The following is a 15803-nucleotide window of genomic DNA, read 5'->3' as shown; positions in this document are numbered from 1 at the left end:
GTTGCCACGTTGAAAGATGCCACTGAATAGCTGCAGAGCAACCTGAGGGGGAGGGTGGACAGCCAACAGTTGTGGTCTACATTATTATAAACAACATAAAGTGGCTCTTAAATAAAAGTTTAGGGAGCTAGGAAGAAAATTAGTACGCAGGACTTCAAAGATTGCAATGATGATGATCTAAAAATTTTGACAGGTGCACGCATGGGAAAGGTTTGTAGGATATGGGCCAAACACAAGCAAATGGGATCAGTTCAATCTAGGAAACCCGGTCAGCAGCAGTGAGTTGGGCCAAAGGGCCTGTTTCCTTGCTGTATATCTCTATGTGTCTATGATCTGTCAGTAATCACCTGTCAGCTTCAACATTACAGCTACCTGTCCCCTTCAGCATCACACCCACATCTGTCAGTAATCACCTGTCAGCGTGTTGTGTAGTCGAGTGCTGTGAAATGGAGTGCTGTACAGTGGAGTGTTGTGCAATGGAATGCTGCATGAGAGTGCTGTATATTTGTGTACTGGAGTGCTGTACTGGTGTGTAGCATATGGGAGCACTGTAGTGGAGTGCCGGGCTTTGGAGAGCTCTGAAGTCGAGCACTGTATTGAAATACTGTATTAGGGTGCTATATATTGGAGTGCTGTGTTTTGCAGTGTTGCATTGGTGCACTGTGTATTGGAGCACTGTATTGGAGTGCTGTGTATTGGAGGACTGTGTATTAGAGCACTGTATATTAGAGCACTGAATATTGGAGTGCTGTATATCGGAGTGCTGCATTGGTGCGCTGTGTATTGGAGTGCTGTGATTTGGAGTGCTGTGTACTGGAGTGCAGTGGATTGGAGTGCAGTGTATTGGAGTGCTGTGTGTTGAAGTGCTGTCTATTGGTGTGCTGTGTATTGGAGTGCTGTGCATTTTAGAGCTCTGTATTGGAGTGCTGTATATTGCAGTGCTACATAGTGGAGTGCTGTGTTCTGGAGTGCTGTGCAATGGAATGCTGCATGGGAATATTGTATGTTGGAGCACTGTGTTCTGGAGTGCTGTATTGGTGTGCACAATATGGGGGCACTGTAGTAGAATGCTGTCCATTGGAGTGTTGTGCATTGGAGAGCTCTGAAGTGGAGTGAGCATTGTTTTAGGGTGCTATATATTGGATTGCTGTGTTTTGGAGTGCTGTATTGGTGTGCTGTTTATTGGAGTGCTGTATCGGAGTGCTGTGCATTGCAGTGCTGTGCATTGGAGTGCTACATATTGGAGTGCTGCATTTTGGAGTGCTGCATTTTGGAGTGCTGCATTTTGGAGTGCTGTGTATTCCGGTGCTGCATATTCCAGTGCTGCATATTCCAGTGCTGCATATTGAAGTGCTTTGTATTGGTTTTCTGTGTATTGGAGTGCTGAATCAAGTTGTTTTATTGGAGTGCTGCGTATTGGAGTGCTGATGTGGAGATGCCGGCGTTGGACTGGGGTAAACACAGTAAGAAGTCTCACAACACCAGGTTAAAGTCCAACAGGTTTATTTGATAGTAAACTCACAAGCTTTCGGGGTTTGCCCCTGGGTCAGGTGAGTGGAGAGTTCTGGTCTCTGACAGAGCATATAACAGCACACACAGTGTGTGCTGATATTTGTTTTGGAGTGCTTTGTATTGGTTTTCTGTGCATTGGAGTGCTTTGTATTGAAGTGGTGTGTATTGAAGGGTATGCATTGGAGTGCTGTGCATCAGAGTGGTGTGTAGTTTGGAACTCTGTATTGGACTGCTCTATATTGCACTGCTGTATATTGGAGTACTGTGTAGTGGAGTGCTATACGGTGGAGTGCTGTGTAGTGGAGTGCTGTACATTGGAATGCTGTTCAATGGAGTGCTGTTCAATGGAGTGCTGCATGGGAGTGCTGTATATTTGAGCACTGTGTTTTGGAGTGCTGTATTGGTGTATGGGAGCACGGTAGTGGAGCGCTGTGCATTGTAGTGCTGTGTATTGGAGGGCTCTGAAGTGGAGTGCTGTATTGGAGTATTGTATTAGAGTGCAATATATTGGAATGCTGTGTTTTGGAGTACTACATTGGTGCGCTGTGTATTGGACTGCTGTATTGGAGTGCTGTGCACTGGAGTGCCATGATTTGGAGTGCCGTGATTTGGAGTGCTGTGTATTGGAGTGCTCCCTATTGGAGTGCTGTCTGTGGGAGTGCTGTGTAATGGAGTGCTGTGAGTACTGTATTAGAGAGCCGTGCCTTGGAGTGCCGTGTCTTGGAGTGCCGCATATTAAAGTGTTGCGCATTGAAATGCTGCGTATTGGAGAGCTCTGAATTGGAGGGCTGTGTGTTCGAGCGTTGTGTAGTGGAGTGCTGTTTTGGAGTGCTGTATATTGGAGTGCAGTGTACTGGAACGCAGTCTATTGGTGTGCTGTGTATTGGAGCACTGCATTGGAGTGTTGTGTATTGGAGCACTGCATTGGAGTGTTGTGTATTGGAGTGCTGTGCATTGGAGTGCTGTGTATTTGAGCGTTGCATTGGATGCTGTGCACTGGAGTGCTGTGATTTGGAGTGCTGTGTATTGGGGTGCAGTGGATTGGAGTGTTGTGTATTTTAGAACTCTGTATTAGAGTGCTGAATATTGCAGTGCTGTATATTGGAGTGCTGTGTAGTGGAGTGCTGTGCACTGGAATGCTGTGATTTGGAGTGCTGTGCATTGGAGTGCTGTCTATGGGAGTGCTGTGAGTACTGTATTGGAGAGCTGTGTCTTGGAGTGCCGCATATTAAAGTGTTGCACATTGAAATGCTGCTTATTGGAGAGCTCTGAATTGGAGGGCTGTGTGTTTGAACGTTGTGTAGTGGAGTGCTGTTTTGGAGTGCTGTATATTGGAGCACAGTGTACTGGAACGCAGTCTATTGGTGTGCTGTGTATTGGAGCACTGCATTGGAGTGTTGTGTATTGGAATGCTGTATTAGAGTGCTGTGCATTGGAGTACTGTGTATTTGAGCATTGTATTGGAGTGCTGTGCACTGGAGTGCTGTGATTTGGAGTGCTGTGTATTGGAGTGCAGTCGATTGGAGTGCAGTCAATTGGAGTGCTGTGTGTTGGAGTGCTGTGTATCTTAGAACTCTGTATTAGCGTGCTGTATATTGCAGTGCTGTATATTGCAGTGCTGTATATTGGAGCGCTGTGTAGTGGAGTGCTGTACAGTGGAGTGCTGTACAGTGGAGTGCTGTACAGTGGAGTGCTGCATGGGAGTGCTGTATATCTGAGCACCATGTTTTGGAGTGCTGTATTGGTGTGCAGTGTATGGGAGCACTGTAGTGGACTGCTGTGCATGTAGAGCTCTGAATTGGAAAAGCTCTCGATTGGAAGACGGCTAATGTTACACCGCTGTTTAAAAAAGGTAGCAGGCAAAAGGCAGGGAATTATAGGCCAGTTAGTTTAACGTCTGTTATTGGAAAAATGCTTGAATCAGTCATCAAAGAAGAAATAGCAAGGCACCTGGAAAGAAATGGTTTGATAGAGCAGACACAGCACGGATTCGTTAAGGGGAAGTCGTGTCTGACGAATTTATTGGATTTCTATGAGGATGTGACTAGTGCGGTAGACAGAAGGGAACCGGTGGATGTGGTGTTTCTCGATTTTCAAAAGGCGTTTGATAAGGTGCCGCACAAAAGGTTGCTTCAGAAGGTTAGGGGGCATGGAGTTGGGGGTAAGGTGTTAGCGTGGATAGAGGATTGGTTGTCTAATAGAAGGCAGAGAGTTGGTATCAATGGGTGCTATTCGGATTGGCAGTTGGTGACTAGTGGAGTGCTGCAGGGATCGGTGCTGGGGCCTCAGCTATTTACCATTTATATAGATGATCTGGAGGAGGGGGCTGAGTGTAGGGTGACGAAAATTGCTGATGATACAAAGATGAGTGGAAAAGCAAATTGTGCGGAGGGTGTGGAAAGTCTGCAGAGGGATCTGGATAGGCTGAGCGAGTGGGCAAGGACCTGGCAGATGGAGTATAATGTTAGCAAGTGTGAGGTTATCCACTTTGGCAGGAATAATAGTAGGAGGGATTACTATTTAAAGGGCGAAAAGCTGCAGCATGCTACGGTGCAGAGGGACCTGGGGGTCCTTGTGCATGAGTCGCAAAAACCCAGCCTGCAGGTGCAGCAGGTGATCAAGAAGGCGAATGGAATGCTGGCCTTTATAGTGAGGGGGATAGAATATAAAAGCAGGGAGGTCTTGCTGCAACTGTACAGGGTACAGGTGAGGCTGCAGCTGGAGTACTGTGTGCAGTTTTGGTCGCCGCACTTGCGCAAGGATATTTTGGCCTTGGAGGGAGTGCAGAGGAGGTTCACTAGGCTGATACCGGAGATGAGGGGGTTGGACTATGAAGAGATACTAAATAGACTGGGTCTGTACTCGTTGGAGTTTAGAAGGATGAGGGGGGATCTTATAGAGACGTATAAGATAATGAAAGGGATGGATAGGGTAGAGGTAGAGAGATTCTTCCCGCTCAGAAAGGACAGCAGGACTAGAGGGCACAGCCTCAAGATAAAGAGGGGGCAGTTTAGATCAGAGTTGAGGAGGAACTTCTTCACTCAAAGGGTGGTGAATCTCTGGAATTCTCTGCCCGTTGAAGTGGTGGAGGTAAATATATTTAAGACATGGGTAGATAGGTTTTTGACAGACAGGGGAATTAAGGGTTATGGGGAGAAAGCGGGAAAGTAGAACTGATTCCCTTCCGATCAGCCATGATCTTATTGAATGGCGGGGCAGGCTCAAAAGGCTAGATGGCCTAGTCCTGCTCCTATTTGTTATGTTCTTATGTTCTTAAGTGGAGTGCTGTATTGGAGTATTGTATTAGGGTGCGATATATTGGAATGCTGTGTTTTGGAGTGCTGCATTGATGCGCTGTGTATTGGAGCACTGTATTGGAGTGCTGTGCACTGGAGTGCTATGTATTGGAGTGCTGTGTATTGGAGTGCTTTGAGTGCTGTATTGGAGAGCCATGTCTTGGAGTGCCGCATATTGAAGTGTTGCGCATTGGAATTCTGTGTATTAGAACAAAGAACAAAATCAGCCCGGGAAACAGGCCATTTGGCCCAACGAGCCCGCGCCGCCATCTCAACGCCACCAGTCCCCATCTCCACCCACGACCCCTGTCTAATGTTTTATGGCCATCCAGATTGAGGGAAACTGATTTAGGGACAATTTATTCCTGCCAATCAGCCTAACAGCACATCTTTGGGGTGTGGGAGGAAACCGGAGCATCCGGAGAAAACCCACGCAAGCACGGGGAGAATGCGCAAACTCCCACAGACACCGGCCCAAATCCATGTGTCTGCACAGCAATCAGTGATAGTCACTGAGCCGTCGTCTTGCCCAGTATCTGGTCCAGTTTAGGCACACACTAACAATATGAAGCACCAGGCCAATCTCAAACAACCAAGAGCAGCCCAAGTACAACCCATCGCGTGTATGCCCCTCGTTGGACACTAGGTGGACCGACTTAAAACCTGTGAATGAAAAGGGGAAAAAAGACATTATTATTGTACCATATCCATTTACCTTACCAGGGACGCCCCAATGCCTTATTTAAAACAAGCCTTATTTAAAACAATCTCCTATATCCACCCATCTCCAACTCAGTCATGTGCCTGTCTAAGTTACTCTTAAAGGACTCTAGCATGTTTGCTTCCACCACCTTACTTGGCAGAGCATTCCATACCCCCACTACCCTCTGTGTGAAAAACCTCCCTCTAATATCTGTGTTGTACCTCTCCCCCCTCACCTTAAGTCCATGGCCCCTTGTCCTATGTGTCTCTATCATAGGAAATAGCTTACCTCTGTTTACTCTATCTATACCCTTCATAATCTTATATACCTCTATTAGATCCCCCCTCAGTCGGCGTCTTTCAAGGGAAAAGAGCCCCAATTTCTTCAATCTTTCCTCATACCCCAGTCCTTCCATACCATGCAGCATCCTGGTAAACCTCCTCTGCACTCTCTCCAGAGTTTCCACGTCCTTCCGGTAGTAAGGCGACCAGAACTAGACGCAGTACTCCAAATGCGGCCTAACCAACGTTCTACACAATTGCAACATTAGACTCCAGCTCTTATATTCTATACCCCTTCCTATAAAGGCTAACATACCATAGGCTTTCTTCACCACACTCTCCACTTGCACTGCCACCTTCAAAGACTTGTGCACTTGCACCCCCAAGTCTCGCTGCGATTCTATACTCCTTACGGGCTTACCCTTTATCATATAACTTCCCCCTACATTATTCCGGCCAAAATGCATCACCTCACATTTATCCGGATTAAACTCCATTTGCCATGTATCTGCCCAATCAATCAGCCTATCAATATCCCGCTGTATTGCCAGACACTGCTCCTCACTGCCCGCCAATCCAGCCATCTTGGTGTCATCAGCAAATTTGCTGATCACACCACCTACTCCCTCTTCCAAATCATTTATATACACTACAAATAGAAGAGGTCCCAGTACTGAGCCCTGCGGCACACCACTAGTGACAGAACTCCAGCTAGAAAAGGATCCCTCCACTACTACTCTCTGATTCCTCTTTGCATGCCAGTTCTCTACCCATCTAGATACCTGGCCACATATCCCATGAGCTTTCTTCTGTACCAACCTACCATGAGGGACTTTGTCAAATGCCTTGCTGAAATCCATATAGACGACATCAACGGCTCGTCCTTTGTCGACTGTTTTTGTCACCTCCTCAAAGAATTCTACCAGATTTGTAAGGCAAGACTTCCCCTTTACAAAGCCATGCTGCGTATCCTTAATCAGATCGCAACGCTCTAAGTGCTCATACATCCTATCCCTAAGAATCCTCTCCATCAAATTGCCTACCACATTAAACTCACCGGCCTATAGTTACCTGGGCTATCCCTCCTACCCTTTTTAAACAACGGTACCACGTTCGCTATCCTCCAGTCCTCTGGGACCTCACCTGTGTCCAAAGAAGAGACAAAGATTTGCGTCAGAGGCCCAGCAATCTCATCTCTCGCGTCCCTAAGCAGCCTAGGATAAATGCAATCGGGCCCCGGAGATTTATCGGTTTTAATGACAGCTAAAAGCCCTAACACTTCTTCCCTCGTAATCGATAGATCTTTCAGTTGGTATACCGTTCCCTCAATGACCGTACCAGACATCAAGTCCCTCTCCTTCGTGAATACCGACGCAAAGTATTCATTCAGGATCTCCCCCATCCCCTCTGCCTCTAAGCACAATTCCCCACGTCTGTCCCTGAGAGGACTGATTTTACCCCTAGCCACCCTTTTGTTCTTAAGATAGAAGTAAAACGCCTTTGGATTCTCCTTAACCCTACCTGCCAAAGCCATCTCATGCCCCCTCTTTACTCTCCTAACTCCCCGTTTGAGATCCCTCCTACTCTCTCTGTATTCCTCCAATGCTCTTGGAGAGCTCTGTATTAGATGGTTGTGTGTTTGAGTGTTGTGTAGTGGAGAGCTGTTTTGCAATGCTATATATTGGAGCACAGTGTATTGGAACACGGTCTATTGGTGTGCTATGTATTGGAGCACTACATTGGAGTGCAGTGTATTGAAGTGCTGTACTGGAGTATTGGAGTGCTGTGTATTTGAGTGCTGTATTGGAGTGCTGTGCATTGGAGTGCTGTGTATTTGAGTGCTGTATTGGAGTGCTGTGTATTCTAGAACTCTGTATTAGAGTGCTGTATATTGCAGTGCTGTATATTGGAGTACTGTGTAATGGAGTGCTGTGTAGTGGAGTGCTGTGTAGTGGAGTGCTTTATAGTGGAGTGTGTATAGTGGTGTGCTGTATAGTGGAGTGCTGTGCAATGGAGTGCTGCATGGGAATGCTATATATTGGATCACTTTGTTTTGGAGTGCTGTATTGGTAAGCAGTGTATGGAAGAACTGTATTGGAATGCTTTGCATTGGAGTGTTGGGCATTGGAGAGCTCTGAAGTAGAGTGTATTGGAGTATTGTATTAGAGTGCTGTATATTGGATCGCTGTGTTTTGGAGAGCTGCATTGGTGCGCTGTGTATTGGAATGCTGCGCATTGGAGTGCTGCGCATTGGAGTACTGCATATTGGAGTGCTGCATATTGGAGCACTTTGTATTGGTTTTCTGTATATTGGAGTGCTGCATATTGGACTGCTGCATATTGAAGTGCTGCACATCGGAGTGCGGCATATTGGAGTGCATGCATTGGAGTGCTGTGCACTGAAGTACTGTGTATTTTAGAGCTCTGTATTGGAGTGCTGTATAATGCAGTGCTGTATAGTGGAGTGTTGTGTAGTGGAGTGCTGTATAGTGGAGTGCTGTATAGTGGAGTGCTGTGCAATGGAGTGCTGCATGGGAGTGCTGTATATCTGAGCACTGTGTTTTCAAGTGCTATATTGGTGTGCAATGTATGGGAGCACTGTAGTGGAGTGCTGTGCATTGGAGTGCTGCATATTGGAGTACCGTGCTTTGAATGCTGTGTATTTTTGAGCTCTGTATTGGAGTGCAGTATATTGCAGTGCTGTATATTGGAGTGCCGTGTAGTGGATTGATGTGAAATGGAGTGCTATGTAGTGGAGTGCTGTGTGGTGGAATGCTGTATAATGGAGTGCTGTATAGTGGAGTGGTATGCAATGGAATGCTGCATGAGAGTGCTGTATATTTGAGCACTGTGTTTTGGAGTGCATATTTGTGTGCAGTGTATGGGAGCACTGTAGTGGAGCGCTGTGCATTGGAGTGTTGTGCATTGGAGAGCTCTGAAGTGAGTGTTGTATTGGAGTATTGTATTAGGGTGCAATATATTGGAGTGCTGTGTTTTGGAGTGCTGCATTGGTGCGCTGTGTATTGGACTGCTGTATTGGAGTGCTGTATTGGAATGCTGTGCATTGGAATGCTGTGCATCGGAGTGCTGTGTATTGTAGTGCTGTGATTTGGAGTGCTGTGTATTGTAGTGCTGGGATTTGGAGTGCTGGGATTTGGAGTGCTGAGATTTGGAGTGCTGGGATTTGGAGTGCTGGGATTTGGAGTGCTGGGATTTGGAGTGCTGGGATTTGGAGTGCTGAGATTTGGAATGCTGTGTACTAAGGTGCTGTATACTGGAGTGCTGTGTACTGGAGTGCTGTGTATTGGAACACTGTATTGGAACCCTTTATATTGGAGCACTGTATATTGGAGTGCTGTATATTGGAGTGTTGTGTATAAATGCTGAACTGAAATTCTGTATTGGAGTGCAGTGTATTGCAGGGTGGTGTATTGCAGTGCTGCATGAGAATGTGGTGTATTGCACTGATGCATGGGAGTGCTGTGTATTGGAGTGCTGTGCATTGGAGTACCAAGTTGGAGCACTGCGCATTGAAGTGCTGTGCATTGGAGTGCTGAAAAGGAGTGGTGTATTGGAGTGTTCTGTATTGGAGTTCTGTATTGGAATACTATGTATTGATGTGCTGTATTGGAATGCTTCGTATTGGAGTACTGCATAGGTGTGCTGTGTATTAGACACTATAATGGAGCACTGTTTTGGGGTGCTGCATATTGGAGTGCTGAGCTTCGGAGTGCTATGCATTGGAGAACTGCAATCTGGAGTGCTGTGTATTGGAGCACTGTATATTGGAGCACTGTATTGGAGTCTTGTGTATCAGAGCACTGAATTGAAGCGCTGTGTTGGAGTGCAGTGTATTGGAGTTCTGTGTGTATTGGAATGCTGTGTATTGGAGTGCTTTGTAGTGAGTTCTGTGTATTGGCATGCTATGCATCAGTGTGCTGTGTGTCAGAGTGCTGTGTGTCAGAGTGCTGTATAGTGGAGTTCTGTGAGTGCTTTATTTATTTTCCTGTGGGTTTTTATTGGATGAAGGTACTCTATTAGAAGTCTCTAACACTATGTACTCTCTACTTTGATCTAAAATAAACAATTGTGAAATCTTACCTGAGTCATCTGTAGTAGCATGTAGAAATCCACCTTCACAGTGGAAAATTTCTTGGAAAGCACTATTTATGATGCTCATTAAAACCTAGATCTTGTTGGTCATTTGTCCTATGTTACCTTAAGTGGCTCGGTATAAGTTTTTGCTTCATAAGATTCCTTAGTCATAGAGTTATATACTACAGAATAGGCCTTCAGCCCATCGAGTCTGCACCAACAATTGCTACCACTGAAGGTGCACTAATACCATTTCCCTGCACTTGTCCCATATTCTTGAATACTATGATATTTCAAGAGCACATACAAATATTTTTTCAAGTTTATAAGGTTTGTGGTCTCGACTATCTCCCAGGCAGTGCATTCCAGATTCACACAACGCTCTGAGTGAAAATGTTTTTTCTCAAATCCCTTCTTAATCCCCTGCCCATTACCTTTCATGATTGACCCTACAGCCAAGGGGAGCAGCTGCTCCCGATTCACCCTGTCTATACCCCTATGCACCTCAATCATGTATACATGATCCAAGCCTATTCTAGTCTCTCCTTATAACTCTAACTCTGTCCCGGCAACATCCTGGTGAACCTCCTCTGTACTCCCTCTACTGCTATCATATTTCTCCTATAGTGAGATGACCAGAACTATACACAGTACTCCAGCTGCAGTCTAACCAATGGTCCGTACAACTCTAACTCAACCACACTGCCCTTATACTCTATACCACAACTGATGAAAGCAAGTGTCCCATATGCCTTCTTAACTATCCTATTCACATCCTCTGCCACCTTCAGGGATTTGTGAATAAGTACCCAAGATCCCTCTGTTCCTCTGTTCTTCCCTGTGTCCTGCCATTCATTAAATACTCCCTCGTCTGTTTCTTCTTCCAAAGTACATCACCTCACACTTATCAAGGCTAAATATCATCTGGCATTGCTCTGTCCATCTGATCAACCCATCTATATCCTTTTGTAACCTACAACCATCTTCTTCACTATTAATCACCCTATCAATCTTGGTATCGTCTCCAAAATTGTTTAACATCCCCCCCACATTTTCATCAATATCATTTATGTATATAACAATGAGGGTCCCAGTACTGATCCTTGTGGTACACTGCCAGATACTGGCCTCCAGTCACTCGAACAGCCTTCTACCACTACACTTTGTGAACAGTTTTTGATCCATCTCGCCAAGTTCCCCCAAATTCCATGCGCTTCACCTTTCTCAATCAGTCTCCTATGTGAGATCTTGTCACATAGATCTTAGAACATGAAACATAGAACACTACGGACTGTAATCGTCCCACATATTTTTTGGGAGAGTGATGAGTTACACGTCACTTTGGGAGGGGCAGGTTCAGTTCCACTTACCCACCTGCTCCCCATAACCCTTAATTCCCTTATTGGTCAAAAATCTATCTACCTGTGACTTAAACACATTTAACGACGTCGCCTCCACTGCTTCAATGAGCAGAGAATTCCAAAGATTCACTACCCTCTGGGAGAAGAAGTTCCTCCTCAACTCTGTTCTAAATTGACTCCCCCTTATTTTGAGGCTGTCCCTCTAGTTCTTGTTTCTTTTCTAAGTGGAAATAATCTCTCTGTTTCTACTCCCCTTCATTATCTTATATGTCTCTATAAGATCTCCCCACAGCTATCTAAACTCTAATGAGTACAGGCCCAGTCTATTCAATCTCTCCTCATAAGCTAACCCCCTCATCTCCAGTATCAGCCTGGTGAACCTTCTCTGTACTCCCTCCAAGGCCAAAATATCCTTTTGCAAATAACCAAAATTGCACACAGTATTCTAGTTGCGGCCTCACCAGTACCTTGTACAATTGCAGCAAGACCTCCCTGCTTTTATATTCCATCCCCCTCGTGATAAAGGCCAACATTCCATTTGCCTTCTTGATCACCTGCTGCACCTGCAAACTGAGTGTTTGTGATTCATACACAAGGACCCCCGGGTCCCTCTGCACAGTAGCATGTTGTAATTTTTCACTATTTAAATAATAGTCCATTTTACTATTATTCCTTCCAAGGTGGATAACCTCACACTTGCCAACGTTATACTCCATCTGCCAGATCCTCGCCCACTCACAGAGCCTATCCAAATCTCTCTGCAGACTTTCCGCGTCCTCCACGCAATTTGCTTTCCCACTCACCTCTGTGTCATCCGCAAACTTTGTTACCCTGCACTCGGTCCCCTCCTCCAGATTGTCTATGTATATGGTAAACAGTTGAGGCCCCAGCACCGATCCCTGCAGCACTCCACAAGTCACCAGCTGCCAAGCAGAAAAGCATCCATTGATTCCAACTCTCTGCTTCCTGTTAGACAGCCAATCCTCAATCCACGCTAACACTTTACCCCCAACTCCGTGTACCTTCATCTTATGCAGCAACCTTTTGTGAGGCACCTTCTCGAATGCCTTCTGGAAATCTAAAAACACCACATCCACCGGTTCCGCTCTGTCAACCACACTCGTTATACCTTCATAAAAATCCAGTAAATTCATCAAGCGTGACTTTCCTTTCATGAATCCATGCTGCGTCTGCTTGATTGAACCATTCTTTTCAAGGTGTCCTGCTATTTCTTCCTTAATAATGGATTCCAGCATTTTCCCAACTACAGATGTTAAGCTAACTGGCCTGTAGTTACCTGCCATTTTGTCTACCTCCTTTTTTAAACAGTGGTGTTACATTAGCTGTTTTCCAATCAGCCGACACCTCCCCAGAGTCCAGCAAATTTTGATAAATTACAACTAATGTATCTACTATTACTTCTGCCGTTTCTTTTAGTACCCTGGAATGCATTCCATCCGGGCCTGGGGATTTATCTACCTTTAGTCCCATTAGCCTACCAAGTAATAGTAATTGTTTTAAGGTCCTCACCCTCTACAGTCCCATGACCATCAATTGCCGTGAAGACCGACACAAAAAACTTGTTTAAGGCCTCGGCCATTTCCTCATTTCCCACTATTAAATCCCCCTTCTTGTCTTCTAAGGGTCCAACAGTTACTTTAGCCACTCTTTTCCGTTTTATATCAGTTTTACTATCAGTTTTTATATTTTGTGCGAGTTTAGTTTCATAATCTATCTTTATTGCTTTTTTCAGTTGTTCTTTGTTGCTTTTTTAAAGCTTCCCCAATCTTCTAGTTGCCCACTAATTTTGGCCACTTTGTATGCATTGGTTTTTAATTTGATACTCTCCTTTATTTCCTTAGTTATCCACGGCTTGTTATCCCTTTGCTTACATTCCCTTCTTTTTCACCAGAATATATTTTTGTTGAGTACTGAGAAAAATCTCCTTAAAAATCCTCCACTGTTCCTCAGCTGTCCTACCAACTAGTCTGCGCTCCCAGTCTACAATAGCCAACTCCATCCTCATCCTATCGTACTCCCCTCTGTTCAAGCAGTGGACACTGGTTTGGGACCCAATTTTCTCACCCTCCATCTGTATGAGAAATTCAACCATATTGTGATCATTCATCCCAAGAGGATCCTTCACAAGGAGATCATTAGTTTTACCTGTCTCATTACACAGGACCAGATCCAAGATAACTCGCTCCCTCATAGGTTCTGTAACATACTGTTCGAGGAAACTATCCCAACAGCATTCTACGAACTCTTTCTCAAGTCCACCGTGTCCGACTTGAGTCAGCCAATCAATATGTAGGTTAAACTCCCCCATGATTATTGCTGTTCTATTTTTACACGCATCTGTTATTTGCCTGTTTATAGCCCACCCTACCTCAAAGTTATTATTTAGGGGCCTATAGACCACGCCCACCTCCTGGGAGGGACCTGGCCTATAGACCAGGTCCCTCCCAATGGGTCCCCCTTCATGACCCCTGATATGCATCCCCTTCAACACTTCATGAAACTCCCTGCATGACTCTCCATACATTGATCTCCACATAACTACCCCCCCATACTGCTCTGCATATTCCCCCTTCATGTCCCCCACTCAGACCACATCCCCACGGCACTACCCCGGCACACTGGCTGTGCCCAACTGGCACTGCCTGTGTGCCAGGTGGGTAGTGAAATGCGCTGCCCTACCACATCCCAGACCACCCAAAACCCCAGCATGTTCATTACACCTGGGCTCTGCTAGTGGATACCAATTGTGATTGTCACCAGGCTTCTGCCTTGCCTGATGGTCAAAAGAGCCTGGGAGCTGAGAGAATTGGGGCACTGTGTATTTTTAAATACTAATTTAAATATGCCAATTGACCTTGTGCACTTTATGGGCATGACCAAGTTTGCACCAGTACAAAATGACCAGGATGACTACAAACATTTGACGCGAAACCCGTTTTTAGATCTGCGCGCTATTTTCCAGAATCGGTGCGATCTGTGCCAGGCACAGCAAGGCCGGAAAACTGTTCCCGTATCTTTCAGTTTCCATTACATTGTGATGAAATCAAATAAAATTGTGCATTTATAGAATTATCTTTGGCATACTTCACAGCCAACTAATTATTTTTGATGACTATTGTAAAAGAGGAAAACATGACAGCTAATCTACATTTTAGACAGAACGCGAGTGATTCTCCCAAAACAGTTCTAAGTGCTGAGTTCACCGGAAAAATGGTGTAAATCATGATTGTTTTTTCAGTGAGAGTTCAGACTCGAATATCCCACATTCTATGCAATGCAGGAGTCACAATCATGAATATCACTAAAAGCTCAGGGGCGGGTCTATTCACACTGAAGGCTGACAGCTCTGGGTCTCTGTCAGCCCAGTAAAAAGTCTGACAACACCAGGTGTTGTCAGACTTTTTACTGTGTTTACGCCAGTCCAACGCCGGCATACCCACATCATCTCTGTCAGCCTGCAGTTTGCTGGCCAGTTTGATCACTGGCCTCCCTCCAACCCCAATTGACCCTGTCTGCGGCAGCGGAACCCCCAATCCCCACCAATCGCCCCACACCCAACCCCTCTTGGCACTGCCCCATGCCGAGTGGGCAGTGCCAAGGTGCCCCCTGGTCATGGGCACTTTACCACTTGGGCAGTGCTGGGGCCCAGGCTGGCACTGCCAGGGTGCCTTGCCCACAAGGCACCACCTCTCACCGCGTGACTGCCTGGGAGCCCCAGATTGCCCTCCTTCTCTCCAGCAGGGTCTCCCACCAGTTTCTGAATGTTGGTAAACCATGCCGGAGTGAAATTGTACTGGCAGGGTGGGAGATGTTATTGGGCCTGGCGAATTCAGTCCCGGGCCGATAATCACATTTAAATAATATTAAAATAAGCTTAAATGTACTTACCTGTTGTTTCTGCCAGTTTCCTGCATGGTCCCAACCTCCCTGGACTTCCTTCGCTGGGAGATGCGCACGCGTCAGGAACCATTGTGCGAATCCCATGAATCGGCGCACGCACATATCTCCCAGTCTGACATGCCAAAAAATTAGTAGGTCAGAATGGGAGACTTGCCCCCAACATTTACCCAGTTGAAGCACTGAATACTTTTCTTCACTGATGTGTTGCCTTTCCTTGTGGTTTATTCCAGTGGTGTGATTGACACTTTGGGAGGAATAGTTCGTCTTCAGAAACTACCAGGACAGGAAAATTATCAAGCTTCCACTGCAAATGGGATAAGATCCTTACCACTTCCTCGATGGATGGGCTCGTTTTCAGTCTCCAGTAAGCATTATTTCATTCTCCTCAAGGATTTCAAATAATAAATGAATAAATGGGGATGAAACTTCCAAAACAAAACGAAGTATAATAATTGAAGAGCGAATGCTTATTTTTCTCCATAAATAACCATTTTCTCATGGAATTGCACCTTTATGTTGTGAGTTTTATGGAAAGTATCAGTAATCATTATCAGTGGAGAAAACACAGCTATATCTTTAGTAAGATGTTTTAAACAGGGGCTATGCAGCCTGGCAAAATTTAAACTCCAGAGGT

At 45.5% G+C, this 15803-nt stretch overlaps 1 protein-coding gene across 1 annotated transcript in view; it reads left to right on the top strand.

The window, feature by feature from the left end:
• coch (coagulation factor C homolog, cochlin (Limulus polyphemus)) overlaps positions 1–15803 on the top strand; it is a 110316-nt gene that overhangs the window by 50908 nt on the left and 43605 nt on the right. The window contains exon 5 of the mRNA XM_080202005.1: positions 15400–15533. Within this exon, the coding sequence (XP_080058131.1) occupies positions 15400–15533 (134 nt within the window). The remainder of the gene's footprint in view (positions 1–15399; positions 15534–15803) is intronic.

Source organism: Carcharhinus amblyrhynchos, chromosome 14, assembly GCF_965287045.1.
Source record: "Carcharhinus amblyrhynchos chromosome 14, sCarAmb.v2.hapA, whole genome shotgun sequence".
In the NCBI taxonomy this organism is placed as follows: domain Eukaryota; kingdom Metazoa; phylum Chordata; class Chondrichthyes; order Carcharhiniformes; family Carcharhinidae; genus Carcharhinus; species Carcharhinus amblyrhynchos.
This window is presented reverse-complemented; position numbering and strand designations above follow the sequence as displayed.